This window comes from Clinocottus analis, unplaced genomic scaffold, assembly GCF_023055335.1.
Source record: "Clinocottus analis isolate CAN_PGR_092001 unplaced genomic scaffold, fCliAna1.0.p SCAF_2, whole genome shotgun sequence".
Taxonomy (NCBI): domain Eukaryota; kingdom Metazoa; phylum Chordata; class Actinopteri; order Perciformes; family Cottidae; genus Clinocottus; species Clinocottus analis.
In genome coordinates this window covers 2,954,890-2,979,228 of record NW_027175931.1, presented here as the reverse complement: position 1 = coordinate 2,979,228, position 24,339 = coordinate 2,954,890, and the positions used below count along the sequence as shown (strand labels likewise).

General features: G+C 46.3%; 3 protein-coding genes across 3 annotated transcripts in view; 1 reads left to right on the top strand and 2 right to left on the bottom strand.

The window, feature by feature from the left end:
• The window catches only part of mrps22 (mitochondrial ribosomal protein S22), a 4,306-nt gene extending 163 nt beyond the window's left edge, over positions 1–4,143 (top strand). The window contains exons 2-8 of the mRNA XM_068585195.1: positions 605–762; positions 861–1,025; positions 1,142–1,285; positions 2,306–2,389; positions 2,645–2,790; positions 3,281–3,389; positions 3,859–4,143. Coding sequence (XP_068441296.1) covers positions 605–762; positions 861–1,025; positions 1,142–1,285; positions 2,306–2,389; positions 2,645–2,790; positions 3,281–3,389; positions 3,859–3,948 — 896 coding nt within the window. The 3' untranslated portion in view covers positions 3,949–4,143. The remainder of the gene's footprint in view (positions 1–604; positions 763–860; positions 1,026–1,141; positions 1,286–2,305; positions 2,390–2,644; positions 2,791–3,280; positions 3,390–3,858) is intronic.
• A 100-nt stretch (positions 4,144–4,243) lies between these two features.
• LOC137790965 (coatomer subunit beta'-like) lies at positions 4,244–15,951 on the bottom strand. Its single transcript, XM_068585602.1, has 22 exons — positions 15,862–15,951; positions 14,506–14,643; positions 14,126–14,212; positions 13,597–13,723; positions 13,347–13,495; positions 12,836–12,982; positions 12,621–12,720; positions 12,383–12,525; positions 11,282–11,481; positions 10,446–10,556; positions 10,201–10,289; positions 10,015–10,121; positions 9,766–9,909; positions 9,547–9,677; positions 8,799–9,006; positions 8,500–8,610; positions 7,130–7,344; positions 6,943–7,035; positions 6,632–6,812; positions 6,458–6,529; positions 5,242–6,276; positions 4,244–5,111 (listed from the first exon to the last, which is right to left on the bottom strand). The coding sequence occupies exons 1-22, from the start codon at positions 15,862–15,864 to the stop codon at positions 5,022–5,024; spliced, it is 3,681 nt and encodes a 1,226-aa protein (XP_068441703.1). The 5' UTR covers positions 15,865–15,951; the 3' UTR covers positions 4,244–5,021.
• A 2,032-nt stretch (positions 15,952–17,983) lies between these two features.
• LOC137790732 (retinol-binding protein 2-like) lies at positions 17,984–19,882 on the bottom strand. The gene is made up of 4 exons (XM_068585218.1): positions 19,796–19,882; positions 18,621–18,799; positions 18,352–18,453; positions 17,984–18,067 (listed from the first exon to the last, which is right to left on the bottom strand). Exons 1-4 carry the CDS (start codon positions 19,866–19,868, stop codon positions 18,017–18,019), a joined length of 405 nt encoding a protein of 134 aa, XP_068441319.1. The 5' UTR covers positions 19,869–19,882; the 3' UTR covers positions 17,984–18,016.
• Between the last annotated feature and the right edge of the window lie 4,457 nt (positions 19,883–24,339).

The following is a 24,339-nucleotide window of genomic DNA, read 5'->3' as shown; positions in this document are numbered from 1 at the left end:
TCGTTTCTTTCCCCGTAACGCTGACCTTGTAGCGTGTTTCGCTAGCCTCGGTGCCGTCAGCGCTGGTGCCAAACTCGCGTAACGAACCTGCCAATTTTATATGGCCGTATCAATTTCCCCAAGATAAATACCCCGTATAACAGCTTTGAATGTGTGTAACACACGATTTAAGTCTGTCCGTCAATTCGGCATTATGTTAGTTAATGAAATGCTAGCGGCTTTATAATAAATATCTAATAATAGTGGATGAAGTGCTAGCTGCAGACATGGTTAGCGTGCTAACTTTTACGTGAGGAAGATGGTAGAAACTGCGAAACTGTGATTATGAAAGTTCAGTTTTATTACGAGAGACGTTGCTTAATGTACCTATGCAAAGGGGACCTTTCCAAAGTCTTCATAAATTAGTTTTAAATGCAGCTTTTGTCAATACGAAGCCTCCACCACACTTTACACTCAAATATGGCAATTTTTGGTAAGAGTCTGGTCTGTCTGTCTCTTACTCCAAGTTACATGTGTTAGCTATCTTGTAGCGCTAACTCATTATCGATGCATTCCATTTGTGTATATAATTTATTAATTAACGTGTGTGTACCTGTTTCTCCAGCCCTCTCGGACCACGCCAGACCGACGTTCACGGATCCCACTGTGCAGGACCTCCTCTCGGGGATAACGGGCCTGGACCTGCAGAAAGTGTTCCGACCCGTCAAAGAGGAGCTGAAGCCGCCCACGTACAAACTCATGACTGATGAGCAACTGGAGGAGGTGCCCAGTTAAAAAAAATCAAAATAGACGGTGAAAGGCCCGTCTCAATCCGGCCCTCACAAGTCCCAGTAACCCGCGTTTCGTCTGTCTGTCTGCAGGCCGTCGCGTTGGCCACAGAGCAAGCCAAGAAGTTGCTGCAGATGCCTCCCGTCCTGTCGGAGAGGAAGCCCATCAACGACGTTCTGTCCGAGGACAAGATCCTGGACGGCATGGACACCGCCAAATACGTCTTCACGGACATCACCTACAACCTCCCTCACAGGGTAGGCAGCGCGTTGCACTCCAGTTGACGGACTCTGGACTAGGACACTGCTCCAATGTGTCCTTGCTTACACACTTTACATGCTTTGTTCCCTTTATCCCTCCCCAACACACGCAGGAGCGGTTCATTGTTGTGCGGGAACCCAACGGGACCCTCAGGAAGGCGTCGTGGGAGGAGAGAGACCGGCTCGTTCAGGTCTACTTCCCCAGGGAAGGACGCCAGATCACGCCGCCGCTCATCTTCAACGAGGGGAACCTCAAGGTAGGACGTTGCAAAGGATAAAGACAATTAGACGGTTTGTTTTCATGCCTGCTGCCGCCTCCAGTTAAACGCAGCAGATCTGAGACGTCTTTCCTTAAGCGACATAAAGACGAGGATGCAGAGTTAATGGCTACTTTATAAACTCAAAAGGATGTTAAGACACCAAAGAAAACTTTTTTTTAAAACTGTGGCGCTCTCGAGGAGTCATTTTTAGGGAATCTTTTGATATTTATGCTGAATATAAGTTCAAACAAACTTATTTTTATTTATTTTTAAAATCAAAGAGTGGCAGATTTGTTAAAGATGAAGGACAATAGGGTCTGGTATTCATATCGTGGTCATATGAGCTGGAGAACTCAGGTTTATCTCGTGCTCATCACGCGCATCTGTTTAAGTTTGTATTCACGCATTTTGCAAAAAAAAAAAAAAAAAATTGCATAAAATCTTCGGCCTGTGATGTCGGGCACTTTTCTAATTTTGATTTATTGTAATTTGGAACGACTACTTAGGTTTGTTTAAAACCTGCAGATCTCTCTGTCGCTTTCATACGAGCACTTTCACGTCATTCTTCAGGCTTTCTTCTTCCTTCTTCTCCACACAGTCTATATTTTGACGAGTCACAGGTGTTTCTCATAACTTTAACGACGTCTCCGTTCTGTTCGAATGTTCCAGTGCGCTGTGACATCGACACACACACACACACACACACACACACTGAACCTGAATAGCCGCGATGTAATTCAGCCGTTGTTAACGTTATCAGTAACGCCTGTGCTTTCCCTCCTGTGACATGTGTTAGTTTAGTGTATAATGTGTGTATATAGCACAAGTCTCATATTTTTTTGTTGAGGCTGCACACGCCTGGTTAAGAGACACACACACACACACACACACCACCGTGTTCTGGCTTGAAGTCAGCCGTCCAGCATATTTAGCTTCCTCTGGAGCGAGTCTGATCCAGTCTGATCCTGCAGGGTGAGTCCAGCGGCCTCCAATCCTCTCATGTTCTCCCTCCGTCAGATGGTGTTTTCCCAGGACCGCCACGAGGACGTGTTGGACCTGTGTCTGGTCCAATTTGAACCGGACTCCTCGGACTACATCAGGGTGAGACATTGATTTCCAAGCTTGTTATTTTCCACCCGCGCTGGAACCCGTCGACCGCGCGGCGCTCGCTGCACCGTGAAATCTCCGCAGTCGGTTTGCGGCGTTTTCTTTGGGTCACTCGAGACTAGTTTCATGTTTTCTTTAGTTTTTCTGATTTCGATGCGAGGGAGCACGCGTGCAGAGCACCTACGACGTCCAGTGAATTTAGGATCACAGCCGTTCGACGTGCCTTTTTTTAAGTTATTTTGTTTCCAGGTACACGCGGCCACCTACGAGGACCTGGACAAGCACGGCAAATACGAGCTGCTGCGCTCCACCAGACACTTTGGAGGCATGGCCTGGTACCTGCTGGGCGCTCGCAGGGTGGACGGGCTCATAGTGGACATGCTGAAGAAAGAGCTGTGAGTGGTTAATGGAGGTGTGAGAAGATGGTTTTTGAGGCTGGAATATCGACACTACCGTTCACAAGTTCTGGCGTGGAATAACCTTCATCTCTAAGAACAAGAACAGACTGGAGAGTTTAATCAAACCACAAATGTGATGCTCCAGATATTGAACTTGCTCAAAGTTGTATAGCTTCTCTCCCCAGTAGAACTGTTTCAGCTGTGTAATATCACTGCACAAGGGTTTCTTTTAAGGGTTTAAGAGTTTTTACGGGGCGTTTAAGGACTTTCAAGATTTTTTAAACACTGGAGTGACGGTTGCTACATTTCATGTTATCTTCATTGACAAAAATCTGTGCTTTTCTTTGAAAGATAAGGACATTTCTATGTGACCCCAAACTTTTGAATGGTAGTGAACCTTTTTTTTTTTAGTTGGTACGAGGTCAAACCTGCACCTGCTGATACCTAACCCCTTTGTGTGTGTGTGTGTGTGTGTGTGTGTGTCCAGGCTGCAGGATGCAGTGAGCCTCGTGTCTCTGTTCCACATGGTCCACCCCCACAGCGAGTCGGCCCAGGAAGCCGCCAGCCAGCGGGCCGCCGGCGCCGACCTGCTGAAGGTGGGAGGAAAAAAAACGCAGCTCAAATTCGTCTTTTCACTCCGCTGTCCGTGTGTATTATCTACCGCCATCTTGAACGGTGTCGATCGTGCCCCTCCACCTCCAGGTTATTAGGAGTAAAAGTCAGTGTAGCTCTTCCAGAGGTCAAGCGAAGGCCGTCGCTCCTAAAGTTTCGTCTCCAGCGTGGGAACTGCGGGGCCGAGCCCGGGACACATCAGGTCTTATTAGCGCTCGCAGCCGCCGGGCCGAGAAGCAGTGGGAGAGGGAGGAGGGGGGCATTGAGAATGACATCCATTTAATGTGAAAGGTTAGCGACAGGAGACACGCTGGCGTCTTTCATTTAGGCCTCTCGTTTCGTCATGCTTGTAGCTGTGTTTCTATAGTCTGCCGCTTCAATAATTAATGCTGCGATTGTTGCAAAGGCCTCACCTCCAGAGTTATTAGGGTGTCCTTTCTCTCTCTTTTGCAGATCTATGCCCAGAAGGAGTCCCAGAGGTCGGGCTACATCGAGCTGGCGCTGCAGGCGTACGAGCAGCTGCAAGCCGAGAGCGCAAATTAAAATTGGCAATGAGCAACGGACTGAAAATAACGTCTCGAGTGTAGAACACGACGGCGTTCTGCTCGACGAATCAGCTTTGGAAGGTTCTTGCAAGATGCTTAAGTTAGTCATATATCCCTCTTATTGTGTGTGTTTAATAGACCTCTGACTCAAAATTAATGTTAAAGTCAAATGATGTACATACCAAAATAAAGATCTTTGTACTTGTAATGTGTTGTTGGAGTGAAATAACTTCCTGGATAACAGACTCTATTGATTGAAGCTTTTTAATTCCCCTCCCTGCTACACAGGGTACTCTTTAACACACATGTAAGGCACTTATAACAAACTAAAAGCAGCAGTGTGTGTGTTCATACAAGCTTCGACAAGTTAACAGTCACCAAAATAGAGGTATTTAAAGACATGACATGTAACCGGTTTTGGGGATTTGTCCGAATCACGGTGGTTTGTGCAGCATTTGTTAGATTGCACACATAATATTTAAAAAAAATCATGATACAGGCAGCCTTGTATCAGCAGGAATGTCGGAGAAAACAATCGACTCCTCAAAAGGCTTGAACAAACACCCTGATCTACAGCAGCGACTGTGAGGTACGAGGAAGGAGAGTCAGAGCTACTGGTCATGCCGGTAGTCTTATGGCACAGATGAGAAACATCCCACCTTAAAATATACGGAGTTTACATCTTAAACTAAAGATACACGAGCTGTCGCATGGTGTTTTGCTTCAATACTAAATCTGAAGAGTTTAAAAAAAGGTCCCCAGCAACAGAATGAGCTGGATATCTTAACATGTTCCTCAACACACACCTTGTGTTTTATCTTATTCCCGTTTGTTTAAATACAGCCTGGACACGTGTCCCACTGGTTAATGTAAGGCCGTGGCTTCACTTCTGCTTTCTTGTAGGTGGAATTCTGAACAATTTAGTCCTCCAACCAGGAGAGCAAACGCTTGCTAATCAAGCTGAAAGGTTGTGTTTTTGTCTTCTGACCGCTTATCGTCTGAGAGGGAAACCCTTTGAGTTCTTTGGTCACTATAAAAAAAAAAAAGCGACACGGGACTGAACCGTGCGGCCTATTCACTCAAGAAATCGTCATCCAGGTTGACGTCTGTGGTGTCGATGTCTTCCAGGTCAAAATTGTCCAGATCCAGATCATCCAGGATCTACAGGTAGAACAAGAGGCGTTGCATTATGGGACACAAGAAGTTCATGGCTCCATACAATTTAATATGTTTGATTCCAAACTTATGCCGCCATTTTTCGACCATACGATTTTAAAAAAACGGCATTCACCTCATCGGTAATCTCTTCCTCGAGGTCCTCCGTCCCTTTAGGACTCGCCGCCTCCACTACGCCCCCCTCTGGCTCCGGTTGGTCCTCCAGGTCCACCAGTAGTGCTGCGGCGTCTTCCTCTCGTTTGGGTTCCTGTGCCGGGACCGGTGTCATCGCCGGCATCGTGTCCTGAAGCGGTTCGAGGGCCGGTTCGAGGGCCGGGTCCGGGGCCGCTCGGCTTTGCGCGGGAACCTCCAGTGGCGGAGCGTCCGCGCTTTCAAAGGAGATGAGCTCCTCCACCGCGACTACGGGGGACGCCGCCGTCTCCGAAACGAGTTCCTCTGCCGGCGCTTCTGAGGAGCTTACGATGATCGCTTCCTGTTCTTCGTAAACAGGCGCCCCCCCAGTTTCAGCGACATCCGGGTCAACCGTCAGACCGGCGCTCACTGGGACGTCCTCCGCTGCCGTTGTCGTCTCGATGAGGTGCGTTTCAGATTCGCAGGCGGCCGGGTCGGTCGCTGGAGATGTTTCCCCGACGTCCGCCTCGACCGACGGTCGGACGTCTTCCACGGGACTGGATCGTACCATGTCTGGCTCGGCGGCGGAGATCAGGATCGGGATCTCTGCGGTGGGATACACAACGTCGTCTTCTACAGAGATCAGAGCCTCCTCGGACTCGGCGGCGACAACGACCTCCTCCTCCTCCTCTGAAGATACTGGTTCAACGTGCTCCTCTGGGACAGCGGCTGCCATTGGGGTGGACTCTTCTTCTTCTTCTTCTTCTGCTGGAACAGGATCAACCATCTCCTGTTTTAGGAAAATGGGCTCCACAACTGCTGCCGTCTCTGCTGGTCCCGCCTCCGTCACCGCTGCCGTCTCTGCTGGTCCCGCCTCCGTCACCGCTGCCGTCTCTGCTGGTCCCGCCTCCGTCACCGCTGCCGTCTCTGCTGGTCCCGCCTCTGCTGGTCCCGCCTCCATCACCGCTGCCGTCTCTGCTGGTCCCGCCTCCGTCACCGCTGCCACCGTGACGGTTTCATGTATGCCGTTCACTCCTTCCTGTAGAACAAGCAGACATACGCATTATCTCTTAAAGTATAGGTTCACATTTAAAAAAGTACAAGTACATGAATGTAAAAATGTAACGGCATCCATTTTTTTGTGGGGCTGAAAGTTCAGTTAAAAGGAGCGACATCTTGGTACGACAACCCGGTGAGGAGGAGCAGGATCAGGTCCTCACCTCTGGCCCGGCGAGCTCTCCTTTGGCCTCAAAACCTGCACACTCTTCCAGAACATTACGGTCCTCGTTGGGCTAAAGAAGAGACGGGTAACGGTTCAGTCAGAGGATTCAATAATGACGAAGCTAGCAAAACAATCTTTTTGAGAAAAAAAACTGCGATCTAGTGACACGGACCGTGACGAGTGGGTATTCTGCGGCGGGCCGGACCCCGACGTGAGTCTCCTTCAGGTACCCCTCGCCCAGCAGGGCCTGCTGCAGGCCCGGGAACAGGTTGCTGTACTGGGAGGGGTCGGCCAGAGCGTCTGCCGCCTTCTGGTTGACCTTGGACAGACTCTCCTTCCACAGCTTCACCACCCTGGAGGACGGGGGGGAGGAGGGCGGCACATTTAAAACAATACAGTTTCTGGCAGGTTCTCGTTTTGACTAGAAGACGAATGCACGCAGACGCATGCCGGCGGGATCCCTGGAGATGGAAACCACTTTACCGCGACACCCGGCTGGGCAGATACGTCCTCGCCAGAAACGCGGCCTCCGGCAACCGATCCGTTTCGATGAGAAGGTCCAGACATTTGTCCATTCTGAAATAATCCCATAAAAAACAAAAGAAATGGATTCAAATCCTTCTTTCTCTTCTTTCCTTCTCCCCCCCCATAATCCTCTTCTTCCCCTCACCTTCCCTGCAGGAAGTAGGTGAGAAAGGCCACGTTGGTCTTCCCGTCCCGCTCCGCCCCCGCGGCCAGCTTGCCCACCATGTCGGCGTTGCCCGAGGCGGTGGCCAGCAGCAGTAATCCCCCGTAATCCTGAGCCTGGTGCAGGCACTCCTGAGCCAAGGTGAACTGGCACTTTGCGGTGGCGAGCTCGGCCAGCTGCTTCCACTTGTGCTCCGACTGGAAGCCAAAGAGACAGGAGAGAGAGGAGGATTAGCGCAGGAGGGGAAGCGTGAACCTTCGACAACAACACACTGTGAAGCCGCCGCCGCCGCCGCCGGGGGCCGCGACTCAGCCTGTAAGACGTGTTGAGCAAAAACAATTACGGACTCTTCCAACATTATCCTGCACATTGCACCGCTGCCAATGCCAGAAGATCCTTCAGAAGAACAACAAACAATTCTGATTGTTTTCCCGGAGGCCCGCTGAAATACTCTCGACTCAAACTAAAAGCATATCTTTTCAGACTATACTTTGAATAAAGAAAGTCGCCTTTATAGCACTCACACACTCTGTCGCTTTGCTTTCTTGAAGGAATTGTACTTTTGTTGTTCCGAGTTTGTACTCCTAGTTGAATGAACTTATTGTAAGTCGCTTCGGAAAAAAACGTCAGCTAAATTAAATTATTCCACCTGTCTTTACTCTGCTACGTATGGGAGCTCATTTCTGTCACAAAAAAAAATAATTCATAATTTTAAAAAAAGAAAGACAAAACAGTAAATTTCCGCCAAAAATGACAAAAAAAATAAGTAATATTTTTTTTTGCTGTTGTCACGACTTTTTTTTTCTTTTGAATAGTTTGTAATGACTTTTTGTCGTAATTATGACTTTTTTTGTCGGAAATGAAGAAGTCACAATTATGACAAAAAAAGTCATAATTATTTTTATTTTTTGGTGGAAATTACTTTTTTCTTCTTTCATAATTATGACTTTTGTTGTCATATGACTTTTTTTCATAATGACTTTTTTCATTTTTTCATAATTATGACATTTTGGCGGAAATTACTTTTTCTTTCAAAATTATGACTTTTCTTTCTTTTTTGTCATAATAACAAAATAATAAAGTCATGATTATGAAAAAGAAAAAAAGTAATTTCTGCAAAAAATAGAGAAAAAGTCATAATTATTTATTATGACTATAATTATGACTTTTTGTTGCCATATGACTTAAAAAAACATTTTTTTGTCATATTCATGACTTCTTTATTTTGTGGCGGAAATGGGCTTCCATAGTTACGACACGATACTTTTGTTTCTTGTTTGTATAAAAGTGGCGAGGGATATTTCATGCGAGCTAAAAGCAGTTTGACAGTCAGGGTGCACGGGTGCTCTGACCTCGGCCTCCAAGGCCAGCTGGTGCGCCAGCTGGAGCTCTCCCAGCTGCAGGGCCAGCTCGAACCGGTGCTCCGGGTCGGTGGACACGGCCAGCGCCTGCTGCCTGAAGCCCTGCGCGACACGAGGAAACACAGCTTTAATACATCACGATCTGTGCATCCCGTCCAACGGCGGAAGATTGTGCACGTGAATGCTGAGAAAGTAACACAGGATCTCTCTGCAGCAGAGGTTTCCCTCCATCTGGCCGCCTGATGTGCTGTAAATGATGCATTCCACATCATCTCGGTGGACGATCGCACCTGTTTCTCCAAAAAGTTGGCCACCCTGGTCCTCTGCTCCTTGGGGATTGTGGGTAGCACCTTGTCGGCCGTGCCGAAGTCCCTCCTCATGACGGCCGTCTGGTACTCCAGCACCGACAGCAGCAGCGAGTAGCTGATGACGTTCAGCTCCTTGTCCCCGAGGTAGAGGCGGTCGTCCTTGGGGATGTAGCCCAGCAGGTACATGGTCCTGCACACGGGGAGAGCACGCTCTATGAAGGCACTTCTTTTGAGAATGTAGGGGACAGCAGGTACCCGAAATACAATAATAATACATAAATAAAATAAATAATAAAATAAATAATATTATATATATAAATATATAATAAATAAATAATATTATATATAAATATATAATAAATAAATAATATTATATATATATATATATAATAAATAAATAATTTTTATATATATATATAATAAATAAATAATATTTTATATATATATATATATATATAATAAATAAATAATATTTTATATATATATATATAAAATAAATAAATAATATTTTATATATATATATATAATAAATAAATAATATTTTATATATATATATATAAAAAACAGATGCACTGTGTTAAGTGTATATAACAAAAAGCTAATTTTCCAACACCTGTCCACCTGTAAATATAATAAAATGTGATAAAATAAAAGAGAATACATCCACAAAGTAAAAGTATGTGTTACAGTTGGTGTTAAATGTTGTTTTTTCCTCTTAACACAGTTGTACCTGTCCAGGTGAGCGATGGTGATGATCTCTCCTCCAACGTAGTAGTTGAGCCTGTTCACAGAGCTGGTGTAGATGAAGCAGTCTCCCACCCAAACCCCCGTCTTCACCACGCCCGGGACCTCCCCCAGCACCTGACACAGAGAATCATTGGAAATAATCGTTTAAAAAACAACATCCATCTTGCATTTCCTAACCCAAAAACGCTTTTTCCCCTCCGACCTCGAAGGCGCCCTCTATCCCGTCCTCTGTTATCTCTTCCTTGGACTCCTGGGCCGCCGCCACTCTCTCCGGCAGGTAGCGCAGCACGAAGAAGGACTCGTCCGTGGCGATGCAGACCAGCTCGCCGGAGTCCGACCAGAAGATCTAGAAGAGAGGAAGAGGAGGAGGAGGAGGAGGGACCGGACGTTGGTATAAGAGACAGACGAGGTAATGTGCAGCAGGAAGCTGGAAACCCGCACGATGACGCACGTGTTTGGGCTGGATCTCGATGCGGCGGATCAGATCGGCGCTCTCCCAGTCGTAGAAGGCCAGGCCGCTGTTGGACCTCACGCCCAGCAGGAAGCCGCCGAAGACGCCTGAGGGGACGCCAAACATGAGACACACACGTACACATTGTATCCACACACACACACACACACTGAATGAAAAGCTCACCTTCTGCCCCAAAGTCAGGTTTAAAAGTCTTCTTCTCCTTGAAGTTCTTGAATATTTTGATCATGCTGCTGCCCTCCCTGATGGCATACCTATGAAAACAATGTGCTTTATTATGACGAGCCTCAACACATCGGAGAGACAAGTTAAATACGCTTCTTGCACATATTTTACAGCTCGAAATAGCTGAAGCGATGGTTGACAATATGCTAAATAGAAGCTCAATGTTAAGCTACTGTTTTACTCACTGAGAGGAGTCGTGGGCCCAGACGAACTCCTGAGCCGAGCCGAAGCTCTTGTTCCTCAGGGCCATGGCGGTGTAGATGATGTACTCCCCGTCGCCGCACACCACCACGAACCTGCAGAGGAAACACAGACGCACAAACACACACACACACACACACACACACACACACACACACGTGGATATATAACTCCGTCCTGCTTTCAGCTCAGGATGAAACACGAGATGAACTCAACATCATTTCCACGTGAAGAGACGTCATGACCTGAAGACGTTGACTGAATAAAGTTTTGTGCAACTGAGCCGTCACTTTAGGATATTTTCATCACACTTGTTTTTTTTATTAACTGTATTAAATGTTTGGAAACCATGTGAAAATCCTCCCGCTCCCATTTTAAGTCCCAGCATGCCCCATTCAGACAATCTTTTGGCATAAAATAAGTAATATTTTTCCATTTTTTAACCAAACGACACAGTTTTTTGGACTGAAACTCCTTCCTAACAGACCAATCTTTGTTTTATTGGGATTATTGTTGCAGATTTTGATTCTTTAGGTCCTAATCTTTCCAAAAAGGTGTCTTATTGAACGCTCCAGGAGGCATTTTTGGGGAATCTGACTCATACCATGCTGGATATTCATAGTTACCATCAAAATATCTTTTTAAAGTGATTTTGTTTTGCAGATATACATTTTTTTTTCCAAAGACTTTGCTGAACAAATACATACAATAAACACAAAAGTATTGTAATTAATTTGGGGTGCCTACGACGACTCAAACACAGGGAAAAGGAGGTCTGGAGACAAACTTCTCCATTGTTGGAGGGAAACGGAGGCCTCACCTCCCGTTGGGGCTGTGCTGGATGGTCTGGGGGAAGATCTCACAGCTGCCCATGTCCTTGACGCCCAGCGGCAGCCGCTCCCCGTCCTTCACCTCGGCCTCGCCCATGGCCTTCAGGTTGGCCTGCTGCACCTCCGAGTGCCGCGCCCACATCACCTTCCCGCTGGAGTCCATGGACATGGCCGGCTCCTCCCGACCCAGCTGGGAGGGGGGAAGAGAGGAAGCGACGCTTTAATATCGCGGGGTCAGGAAATATATCCCGATGCAATCTGCTGCGTGATGCGCTTCATCCGAAGGTGGAGTGTCGAGAGCCCCGCGGCCGCCACGCAGGAGAGACGGGGTCGTGTCCTCCGTTTCCTCTTTGGAGGCAGGTTTAATAACCTGAAGGTGTTGTTTATGGTGTGAAACTGAACGCTAGCGTTGCATTATTCTGCTAAGAAAAGATTATTGGCACTTTCCTCGGCTGCGGTTCCTCGAGGGCCGCAGTGATCGGGACCTCGAGACCTCGTTCGGAGGCAGAAAAAAAGCGTCTGAAGAATGAAATTGGGGGGAAAAATGTTGACGGCCAATAGGACGACTGCTCCGGGAGGCAAGACGATGACGCCTTGACCTCTTGACGCCGAATGCGACGGCCATTTTTGTGATTTGATTTGGTTTTATTCAAGATGTTTTTACTGTCATGAGCACAGATGACAGACTTATTCTGTACAACGGAAAGCTTATTTTGCTTCAGTCCCCCTAACACACAGAATTACAATGAACTTAAGGTAAATAAATAAATAAAAATAAGGGATTTTTTTTTTTTAAAGATACAACAGCATTGCATAAAAGTGTGTAAAAGTGCCCTATGCATCACTCCAATACCAAGATGGTCATCTTATTTCAGACTTGTGGAAAGAAAACATCCAAAAACACACATTTAGGTACTTCATTGTCTATTTGCGTCTATAGAGTTAGCGTTAGATTGCGCCTCATTTGCATATTTAAAGCTAAAATGACAGAAAGCGTGTAATATGTGTCAGTATTCAGCCCCGGAGGTTTCGTGGTGACAATGTGAGAACCGTTGGAGACGCATTCAGCAGCTTTCTGGCGAGGAGAGTACCTTGATGATGATGCTGCCTTCGTCGTAGCCCAGAGCCACGCTGTTGGAGCCGGGCTGGCCGCAGATGCACCACACGCGCTCCATGCCGTAGTTCAGCGTGTTCTCCAGCCGGTAGGTGTTGGAGTGCCACACTCGGACGGTGCCTGAGGGGGAAAGTAAACAACAACAAGAGGGTCAGATAGGGGGGGGGCCTGTGGTGCGTTCAGGGGGGCGAGAGACCAGCGGAAATGTCGCCCACCGTCCTCGGAGCCCGTGAGGATGATCGGCAGCTCCGGATGGAAGCTGACGCAGGTCACGTTCTGGGCGTGACCCTCCAGGGTCTGAACACAGGTTTTATTCTGATGGACACAGAAACACAGACAGCGTGAGACATGACCTTCATGACACATGAATACATATATACTTTGGATAGAAACAAGAAGTAACTACACAGGAACAGTGACAGAACAGCACCTGGTAGTCCCAGATCTTGACCAGGCGGTCGTCGGCCCCCGATATGAGGTAGGGCTTGTCCCCGCCGCTGTAGTAGTCGATGCAGTTCACTCCCTTCTCGTGGCCCTCCAGGGTGAAGTTGGGGGTCTTGGAGCCGAGCTGCCACACCTGCAGCGGGCGGAGGGAGCGGCAGATTAAAGGAAACCTCGCGGAGGAAACGAGGCCTTCAACCCAGAGGACTTAAAGCCTCCGACGTCACAGTTGAGACCACATTTCCCATGAACCCCGTCACCTCTGGCTGTGAAGAAAAGGCCTCTTCCCTCCCTCCCACCCTCCCTCTCTCCCTCCCCCTCCTTCTCCTCCTCCTCCTCCTCCATCCCTCTCTCTCTTCTCTGTCACTTTTACCTCGACTTAAAACTGGAAAAACAGCAGCCACCTTTTTCTTCGGTTTGCGCCCTCAAGCGAGCTGCGTTTGTGTGCTCCTCCAAGCATTTGCATGTGTGCGTGTGTGTGTGTGTCTGTGTGTGTGTACCTTAATGGTTCGGTCCAGAGAGGCACTGGCGAACTGGTTGTTGTCTTTGGGGTTGATGACGACCTGCATGACGTAGTGAGTGTGTCCCTCAAACACTTGACTGCACGACCACTTTCTCTCCCAGTCCCACAGCTTGATCAACATGTCGTCTGAAAACACACACACACACACTTTAAAAAAGGCACTTTTCAGTCCGCAAACACTGTGTGTGTGTGTGTGTGTGTGTGTGTCTGTGTGTGGTTCCGCGTACCGCTGCTGGTGAGGATGTAGGGCTGCGTCGGGTGGACCACGATGCAGCGGATGTAGTCGGCGTGAGCCTCGAACATGTGGACGCGCTCCAGGGTGTTGTAGTTGAACACGCGGATCTGCATGTCGTCCTGCGGAGGAGAGACAACAACACACACTCATGAACAATGAAAAGAGATCTATAATAAATCAGGGTCCACACACATTTTGACCAATGGACTTCCACGACTTCAAACCAAATTACCATCACTTTTGCCCAAAGTTTCATGACTTTTAAACAACATTTCTATGACTTTAAATCCAATTTTTATCAATTTAAATCCAATTTATATGACTTTAAACCAAATTTCCAAGACTTTAAACCAAATTTCCATGACCAAACATTTAATGAAATCTGGGTGCAAACAAGAAAAAGTGAGAAAATGTAGTTTTTTAACAATTTCCCTCATGCAAAAAAAAAAAAAAAAGACTAATGAAAAGAGATACTGTAAATAGATCTATAATAAATGCTCAATAAGCGTTACAACACTTACTGCTCCAGCGATGACCCAGTGCTTCCTGGCCACAAACTTGGCCACTCTGACGGGCAGGTCACACAGCTCGAAGGTTTTCACCATCATCTACACACACACACACACACACACACACACACACACACACACACACACACACACACACACACACACACACACACACAGGATTAGACCAGATTAGCGAGATGCTACGGGCTAAACGTGATGCCATCGTGTGACGACTCGAGTAGACGAGCGATCAAGAGGAAAGACGTGACGTTAGAGGAGTGTGTGGCGTCAGAGGAGTGTGTGGTGTCAGAGGAGTGTGTGACATCAGAGGAGTGTGTGGTGTCAGAGTGTGTGACATCAGAGGAGTGTGTGGCGTCAGAGTGTGTGTGGACCTGCGTCTCGTGGTTCCAGACCACCACGGTGCCGCTGTAGAGGCTGGCCACCATCCAGGGCTCGGTGGGGTGCAGGTCGGCGCTCTTCACCCGGTCCGACCGGGCGGTCAGCCTCCGCTTGATGTCCAGACGCAGAGGCTGCGGCGTGAACGCAAAGGACGAAGCAGAAGATGAATAAAGAACGATCCGCTTCAGTCTGAGCAGGAAGTCATCAATGAAGGCAATACGACTTTACAAGGAGTCACAACTTTCATCATGTGGTTTTTATATTTTATTTTGTGCCTGTAAGCTGCTACTCCGACAACAAATTTCCTTCTTGGAGATTAATAAAGTATATATTCATTCATTCATTTATGTTCTTTGCCATAATGGCAAAAAAACACACTTTTTTTGTGTTTAAACTATACTGACATTTTCAAAAGTACATTGCAAATATACTATCAAAGAATTGTACTTCCTGTAAATATATAAAAAGGATACAAAAGTCACGCTTTGAACTAAATATTCAACTTTTAACAGACTCCAGTATACTCTTCAAGAAATATATTACAAGAAAAATATACTTTAAGTGCTAAAGTTCTGTGCAATTACTTAAATGTACTTCTTTGAACTTTGTTTTCAAACATATGTTGTGGATATTTCAAACTGTATGCTCTATTATTATCTTCTAGAAGATAGAAAAACAATAAAATAATAATAATCCAACTTCAAAAAGCAGGTATTTTGGCACGTTTTGCATTTATTTAGTGACGTTTCATCTTGTAAAGTGGCTACATGTACAAAATAATGTGACATTGCGTTTCAGGTTTTGGTGACAGTTAAAAAGGAGGTGTGTGTGTGTGTGAGAGAGAGAGAGAGAGAGAGAGAGAGAGAGAGAGAGAGAGAGAGAGAGAGAGAGAGAGAGAGAGAGCCTGTTGACACTTCCCATTGCACATTTCACACGCATGCCTGCTTCAGAAGTCCTTTCAAATCCAATCACGTCAAAGCTAAATGAACCTTTTCGATTATGTACTTTTAATGAGGCATGTTATAAATTAAAAAACGACCATGAACAAATTAAAAACTATTATCATACAAGGTGGAAGTAAATACAGTTTGTCTAGAGGATGAACACGTTTAAACTCGGATTATCGTATCCCATTAGCAGTGTTTTGGGGGTAATCTGGTTGTTGTTGCATGGACGCTGCTTCTCCAACCGTGTGTTTTGAATGGAGTTTCCAATTCTCCCGTAAGGAGGTTCATGGGTCGTCATTGAACGCAACGCGGCTGCGCGTCCAGCTGCTTGAGGAGCTCTTGAGCAAACACACACACTAACACACTTCTGCTGGAGTCCGCGAGTGGGCTCTTTCTGCCTACCATGTTTCCACGTCAGCGAGTCTCCGCGGCGCTGTCCAGTCAAATGAAGCCGGCTTCCCTGTTGCCCTCGTCGGGCTTCCACCGTGGAAGTCTGGAGAGAAAGTTTAGTGACTTTCTTTGTGTGTGAACGGGAGTAAGAGCACAGCGACTTCCGGTACATGTTTTCAAAATAAATCTCAAACCCACACGGGACACTATATCTAAAGGCAAACCAATAATGGTACACCATTAATCCGCAAAATGAAGTAAAACAAATTAATTAATTGTAACAATGAGAATCCGAATCATTTTTATTATGCAACCAAAAAAGGTGAGTCCAATAGCTAGCTATCTAGCTAACTAACTAACTAGCTAGATAGCTGTATATTTGATTTATAGATAGATAGATAGATAGATAGATAGATAGATAGATAGATAGATAGATAGATAGATATACTTAAATGTAATAATGAGAATCCGAACCATCTTTATTATTATTATTATTCACCAAGAAAGGTGACTCCAATCGCTAGCTAGCTAACTAACTAACTAGCTAGCTAGCTAGCGCGATGTAAACGTTATAGATAGATAGATAGATAGATAGATAGATAGATAGATAGATAGATAGATAGATACTTTATTCATCCACAGAGTAGCTATTTGTGTACACAGTACAAAGAAGAGCAATGCCAGCCTATAGTTTAGAAGTTAATATAACAGATAAAAGAAAGGGCAATAACTACATGAAGGTCAAACTGGTAATTCAAAGGTTATTCTACTAATACTGGGTGCATTGGGGGGCTGTAAAATAAGCTATTATATAGGCGCGGCTGTACTTAGTTGAACATAGTAATATATTCTATGTATTATTGTCAACGGACATTATATTTACTTTCATATTGTTTTTTTTGTTTTTACGTTTTTGAATATTAAAAAAGGTCATTTTAAAACATGAATAAACATGACAAAATCCTCGTACTCTGTGTGAGAATATGACAGAACAGTGAGACTGTCTGCTGCAGAGAAGGAGCTGCAGGTGTGTCCGTGCATGTCTTAGTGCTCTATCGTAAGGACTTTATTTTGAAAAAAATATTCTCCGTTTCCGGTTGAAACCTCTGTGTCGCTGTCTGACTTGAGCGCAGCTGCTTTTTGGCGACGTGGATCCTCCAGAGCTTCCTGTGCGTGCAGCTCGAGATCCGGCAGAAAAGCAGGACATGTTGTACCTGTGAGCTCGTGCTGCTCCTCAAAAAGAGAGAAACACACAATGCGACACTTAAAGTACCCGACAAGTCCACTTTCAAGTCTAAAGCTCTGCAATTTACTCAACAATTGGATTAAAATGGCCTGTTGGCGTTTGTGTAGAAGTCTGAGTTGAAGTAACAATAGCGCCACATTGTTTTGATGACGTCATCAGAGACTCTGCTGCAGACGTGTTTCATGCAAGAGACACGTTCCAGTTTCAAATAGTGCAATGAATGTATAAAATATGTGCTAGAGTATATATATATATATAAAAAAGAGGAACAAATTGTTAAATGTTGTACATTTTATATATATAAAGAAATATTTATATACATAATTTTATAACTTTCAGTTTCATGTTGAACATTTAATAATTATTTTACAAATTTTATAAATATATAACATTTGTGCAAGTCTTTAAAAATATATATATATATTTAGGAATTGATATACATATATAAAAAAAGAAATATATATATATACATACATATATATATATATATATATATATATATATATATATATATATTTTTATATATATATATATATATATATATATATATTGCTTTTTTTAAGGAATAGTGCTAGAAATGAAATGAAAGTGTAAAAGGGGACTTTTTTTATGGTTTCTTCATATATATATATATATATATATATATATATATATATATATATATATATATATATATATATATATATATATATATATATATATGTATTGACCCCGGGTTGGGCGGCCCTTCCGTGTGGAGTTTGCATGTTCTCTCCGTGTCGGTGCTCTCTGCGCACACGGCTACCAAAACACTCCTTTGCAACACACATTTTTTAATATTACAAGAATAAAAAACAACATTTAAAAACCAACAATGGTATATTCAGTCAATTTATTACATCATAAATAGGCAGAGACACCTGCAGGTTCCTCCTGCTCTCACTAGGCCTTCTTAAACACTTGGCGGCAGACTTTGTCGAGCACGGTGATTTCCTGAGAGAGAGAGAAAACACAAACCTTTAGACTGCGAGTCCAACTGGACGCAACAAAGGCCTCTCTTAGTTACACAAGAGATAGCGATTATCTTTGTTTATTGTTCTTGAGATCTATAATCTGACATAATTGATGGTTGGAAAATATTCCTCCGAGCGGGTGCAATATCAACGAGTTTTCAAGTTTAAGGGACTGAATGTGGACCACACACACACACACACACACACACACACACACACACACACACAGAGCATCTCATTTCCTGCGTGGTGCTGTTCTCTCACCAGGTGTAGCAGGTCTCCATCGATCCATTGCTTCCAGCCGCGATTTTCCTTCTCGCCTTTCTGAACGCACACCAGCTTGTCCCCGTCCCACGTGACCAGCGTCTGACATCACCACACACACACACACACACACACACACACACACACACACACACACACACACACACACACACACACAGAGGAGAAAAAAAAGCAGAATGTTAATGTGTATTACTCTAAGAGTTTGTCGTTTTGGAGCCCCTCCATTGTTTTAGTCCAACTTGTCCCACCTTGACCTTCCGGTTGTCCAGGCCCTTGGTGTGCTCCTCGAACTCCTCCCCCACGGTGAAGTCCACCTCGTAGTTCCTGAAGGTGCTCAGCGTCTTGGTTTCGAACACGTCCCCGTTCTGGACGATCACCTTCGACTGGTGCAGGTGGGCGGCGATCTTCCTGGTGGCGAAGTCGATGTCTGCGAGAAGCGGGAGACGAGCGTGGGATCGGATGTCAGCGGGGATGAATCTTTTTTTTTTTTGCGCACATGGCGTGCCCCTCCCCCCAACCCCTTATTACCACTAATTATGATTCCTCTCCTCCTGGTCCCTCTGACAGTCTCATTTTACCCTTTTTAAAAATGACCTCGCTCCGAGTCAAACAAGCCCCCCCCCCCACCCCGAACGTTTAAATATTCATAACCCATTTGCCTGAATGTGGAAAAAATACATTTCTTCCCCCATCACTGTTATGGATGAAGCCCTCTATTTTTATGTATTTACCCATCTAAATAAGATTTCTGACCCATTTCCATAAGGATGTCATTTTCCCATCCGCTCAATGGAAATGAGGAGGGGGGGGGGGGGGGGGGCGTTCAGGATTTCCCGGATTTCAGCGTTAGCCGAGTACAGCGGGGTTGTTTTATGAATTGCAGATAAGAGTCGTGAATAATGAAAGTGTTTCCTGATCAATGGCGCGTCGAAAGGGAGGAGAGAGCCGGGACGATGCTCTCTCTCTCTCTCCATCTTGTATTGTGTGTGTGTGTGTGTGTGTTTTGTCTCTTATTTTAAAGGACGAGCTTGGCCCGCTGCCGGATCCTCGGTCATCGTTGGAAATCCGTCTTCCTTTTTCCGTAGGATCAAGGGAGGATGATAGAAAAAAAAATGCAGAAAGCGGTGAATCAATATTTATTTGGCGCGGTAACAGACGGGCAACCCGCTCACGGAGCGGAGGTTAACTTGGCCTGACAGCAGCTCAATGAGGAAATGAAGCGGTGCCACAGCATTCCTCTTCTTCCTCCTTCCTTTTCACCCTCCTCCTTTACACTGCTGCCCGCTCTCTCTCTCTCTTTCTGTCACGCCAATGCTCTGCTCCGGTCCACCTCCCCACTTGGCTGCATCTTTAAAACGCAACCTTTCTTAATTGCCTCCTTCGATGTAAAAGGGACGCCGGCCGTAAGAGGGGCAAAACTTACCGAGGGCCTTCATGGTCTCCTCGAAGTTCTCGTTGCTCACCATCTCCCAGCGTCCGTTGTAGTCGACGGGCATGTTTGTTTACTGGTTTCGTGGAGGTGGAGGATTGCGGTTTGCCTCTCGGTGCGCCTGTCACACACTAAGAGAGGCAGTTCAAGCTCAACCCCTTTTATACACTGCACTGTATGCGTGTGTGTGTGTGTGTGTGTGTGTGTGTGTGTGTGTGTGTGTGTGTGTACCCAAGGCCAGGGTCCGCCTGATAATTTTCCCTTAGAACAAAGTGCGTGTGCGTGTGTGTGTGTGTGTGTGTGTGTGTGTGCTTGGATGATAACATGTTTCAGACTCACACTGGACAGTAGCAACACACACTCCTTCGCCTTCACATACATGTGCGCGCGTCGTCGTATAACAGGAGAGTTCCTGCACACGCACTTCGATGCACTCCTCCATCCTCCATCCCCCCATTTCCTCCCGGCGATCACTCACTGTAATGGAGGGGAAGATGGAGAGCAGCCGCCTGCACCTCAGTCCGATGCTCGACTCTCCTTTTCTTTTTTTTTTTCCTTCGATGCTTTTTGGAAAGACTCCTCTCTGGCTTCGTAGTAAGGGGTCAAAGTTCAAGGCACTCAAAAGCAGAATGTATTGTTGTTGTTTTTGGCAGAACAATCTTTTAAGATAAGTGATTTTTCTTTGACAGAAAAAAAAAAAACCTTTACGCACGATCCAGCTGGAGACACTCTGACCACATCACCACTCCATCAGCGTGGCGTGTGAAACGTGAGAGCCTCTTAGTGTCGGTTCATGCAAAAAGCCGGCGGGTTGATTCGTATCGAGGTTACAGCCACTACGCGCGGTTCATTATTTATGTTCGGGAAATGGGAAATTGATCCCGAGCTGCCTTCCAATAACTCTCCCGTTCTTTATCTCGGACTTCGACAGAGGCCGTCTCTCCGCTGCGGCCGCAATCGATGCAGTTTGCTTTCATCGAGTGCGTAAACTACAGCGCTGTAACTGACAGTGACACCCGTTTGAGCTCGAGGAGCTCGGGGGTTGCATGTGGAGGGCCAAAGGTGAGGCGGGTGAGGCGTGTGTTGGGTTTTTTATCGGCGCTGATAAAGGTGCACTGATTTGCAAGCAAGTTATCTTTTATTTGCAGGCGAAGCCCTGATTGCAATCTCGACTCGCACTCTTTTGCAGCGTCGAGTATCGAGGGAGTGCAGTGCAACGTTAAAGCCGCGCTGCTGAATTATATTTGGAAGAATGGGTGAGTTGTAGTGACAAATACCCCTCAGCAACTTCTTCTTCACGTGTTAAAGCTGCATTCTCTCTCCTGACCACCAGGGGGCGACGCCTCTGGTTGTATAGAAGTCTATGCTTCATGTGTTAAAGCTGCATTCTCTCTCCTGACCACCAGGGGGCGACTCCTCTGGTTGTATAGAAGTCTATGCTTCATGTGTTAAAGCTGCATTCTCTCTCCTGACCACCAGGGGGCGACTCCTCTGGTTGTATAGAAGTCTCTGCTTCATGTGTTAAAGCTGCATTCTCTCTCCTGACCACCAGGGGGCGACTCATCTGGTTGTATAGAAGTCTATGCTTCATGTGTTAAAGCTGCATTCTCTCTCCTGACCACCAGGGGGCGACTCCTCTGGTTGTATAGAAGTCTATGCTTCATGTGTTAAAGCTGCATTCTCTCTCCTGACCACCAGGGGGCGACTCCTCTGGTTGTATAGAAGTCTATGCTTCATGTGTTAAAGCTGCATTCTCTCTCCTGACCACCAGGGGGCGACTCCTCTGGTTGTATAGAAGTCTATATAAGTGACTCTACTTCTCTCTTGATGTATTCCCTCAGTAAACATTGTAAACATGAGTCTATGTCTCAATCTCTAGTTTCAAGTCTTCTTAACTTACAATACAATCCTGCATCTGTACGACAAAAGTACACTTGACCCCACTTATATACGTACACATTCACAAAAAAATGTTTTGTGTTGATTCTTCTTCTCAAGCTTCAACCTCAAACTGAACTTCAGGATCGGCTTTCACCACACAGGGGCAATGTTGCTGCACACAAGTCCACGCTCCTTCATGAAAAGACGAGGCAATACCTTCCTCTCAACAGACCCACGTTACACTGTGATCAAAGTTAAGGTGACACGGCACATCTGCTAGCCGACGTTAGCCGGCCGCGGCGGAAGTGTTTCTCCGTGGGTTGCCGCTTCTGTCGGGTGCAATGTGTGAAAGTAGTGAGAAGAGTTTAAAGGGCGGCGGCAACCGCTTTGCGAGGACGCGAGAATATGAAGGCTGCACTTAGAAAAAATGACAAGTAATCCCCCGGTAATTGCGAGGGACTGCATCCGCTAAGCGCGTGCGCTCGCGCTCGCTAGCTGCCGCGCGTACCCGGCGTCTCACAGACTTATGCAAATGCAATTAGGGTAGTTTTAATAATGCATGACAGCATTATCATTTCAATTCCGCCTAATTCACACCTAATGGCACTTCCTGCACGCCGCAACCTTGGAGGCATGCACAAACGACCCCCGGTGCACTCACTCACTCACACACACACACACACACACACCGCTTGCCGCTCTTCGTCTGTTAGCTGATCACACGTGTCCGTCCGCGCGTCGATGTTTCCACATTGCTGCACATCCTGCTTACAACTCACACCTCCCCGCTCGTGTAATCCCTCACATGAGAGCACATGTGTGTACGTTGAGATACGTGCTGCGCTTCCACTTCCAACACCCCTCTTCTTTTCCCTTTCATCCCTCTATCTCTCATCCTTTAGCAGTGAGATGTTGTGCGTCGTCTTGCTTTTCATGCGGCGGCGGCGGCTCTCTCCGCAACACGGCCTCCATATCCCGTGTTATTCGCTTCAATTTGCTTCATTAGCGTGGCATTCAAAGCAGTGCATTACTAAGTCTTTACATCCCCAGCGGGCCCCCACTCATCGCTCCCATCTCTTCCTCCTCCCCGTTGTTTCCAGGAACATCAAAGGTTAGATTAATCACGATCCTTAGAGGACAAGAATGATCGAGAGAAGTCCGCTCTTTTTTTTTTCTAATGAAACCTATAGTCACGGATTTCAGCGGAGAGTCGATGTATTTGTAATGTATTTTCGTCCCACCCATGGACTCTAATAGTGCAGCGTCTCGCTGTGTGCTTTGATGTCCCAGTGAGAACCGAAAGGGCCCCAGTGCTCCCACACAATTGAATGAGTTTCGCTTTCATCCTCCTTGTGGAGGCCTTTCAGAAGAAGCAGAAGCAGCACAGTCTCGTGCGTCAGTGCAAGATGAAAAGTAGCCATGTTGGAGAAGATTGCACATACAACACGTACTGTATAATACTCGGAAAATTGCATTTCTTCGCCTCACTCAATAAATCCTTTCAATTCTCTGACAGGTGGACAAAAGCTCGGTGAGAGCCAGTCCTCTTTTTGTTTATATATATATGGCTTGGACACACACAGTCCTTTGGAGAGCAGAACATAATAAGTCTGCAGGTTGGACAGCCTTGATGTCAAGAGACGAGGCCCATTCAGGTGCCGCCGCCGCCGCATGCTCGAAGCAAAGCACCTGTGGAGACGTATTGTGCGCCAAGACCACCTCCTCGTGTGCAGCCTCGATAGGAAACCTCTGTGCCCGGTGCGTTTTGGTTGCCATGCCTCATGCCTGTGTGCACGCACCGTACGCCGCTCGCCTCTCCAGTTGTTTGTCCGTTGATTCGGGCTAAACGCTTCTCTCTCTCTCTCTCTCGCACGCCAGCTCTGATCCGATCCAATATCCCAGCGTACCTCACTTCCGTGGAGCATAAATCAAATCCCATGTTCCACCTCTGCGTGTGTGTCATCCCGTCCCGAGGGGTCGGGGGGGGGGGGGTCGTGCCACACTGACCTCCACCAAATTGTGTGTGGTGCTTCCTCAATGCAGCCAGATAGAGAAGGAAAACATACAACATACTGTGAAAAAAACTCAAAATAAATATCTCTTTCTCCAGGAAGTTTGAGCTGGAAAAGAGAGAGGGGAGGAAGGGGATGACAATGCTAAATATTTCATGTTTTCCTCTCGGTAATTCCGTACGGTCGGAACGAGACCTTGTTTTCCACAGAAACATGAGCAACTGAGGGACTGATTGAGGCAACTCGGGAAGCTCTGTGTTTCTCTCTTATTTTTTTTTATTTTTTTAGCTTCTCTGCCCCGAAATAGGCCTGGATGGTGATGCATAATGTATGGGGCTTCCTATGTGGAGCTGGAAAGGGCTGTGGGTCCTGAGGGATCAGCCGAGGGGAAGGGTGTCCAGATTCACATTCTGCAGCGTACGAGGTGTGTGTGTGTGTGTGTGTACGTGTGTGTGTGTGTACGTGTGTGTGTGTGTGGGGGGGAGGTTATTTTGCCCCGTACAGATTACTGCGACACTTCTATAAATTGTGATTCGAGCTCCCTCATGAATCAGACACAGCATCTATACGCTTATGTGCCCCAACTATTGTGTGTTTTTGTTGCCCAAAAAGACAATGTTCCCCAAAAAAAAGCTTGTTAAAGTG

What these genes read in the sequence shown, in the direction of transcription:
- LOC137790965 (XM_068585602.1), bottom strand. An exon ending in ACCTGACTTTGGGGCAGAAG is followed by an intron (nt 10,122 to 10,200) that starts GTGAGCTTTTCA and finishes GCGTCCCCTCAG; the next exon opens with GCGTCTTCGGCGGCTTCCTG. An exon ending in GAGAGCTCGCCGGGCCAGAG is followed by an intron (nt 6,277 to 6,457) that starts GTGAGGACCTGA and finishes CTTGTTCTACAG; the next exon opens with GAAGGAGTGAACGGCATACA.
- LOC137790732 (XM_068585218.1), bottom strand. Translation starts at nt 19,868, where the DNA reads ATGCCCGTCGACTACAACGGACGCTGGGAGATGGTGAGCAACGAGAAC. An exon ending in TGGACAACCGGAAGGTCAAG is followed by an intron (nt 18,454 to 18,620) that starts GTGGGACAAGTT and finishes TGGTGATGTCAG; the next exon opens with ACGCTGGTCACGTGGGACGG. An exon ending in ATGGAGACCTGCTACACCTG is followed by an intron (nt 18,068 to 18,351) that starts GTGAGAGAACAG and finishes TCTCTCTCTCAG; the next exon opens with GAAATCACCGTGCTCGACAA.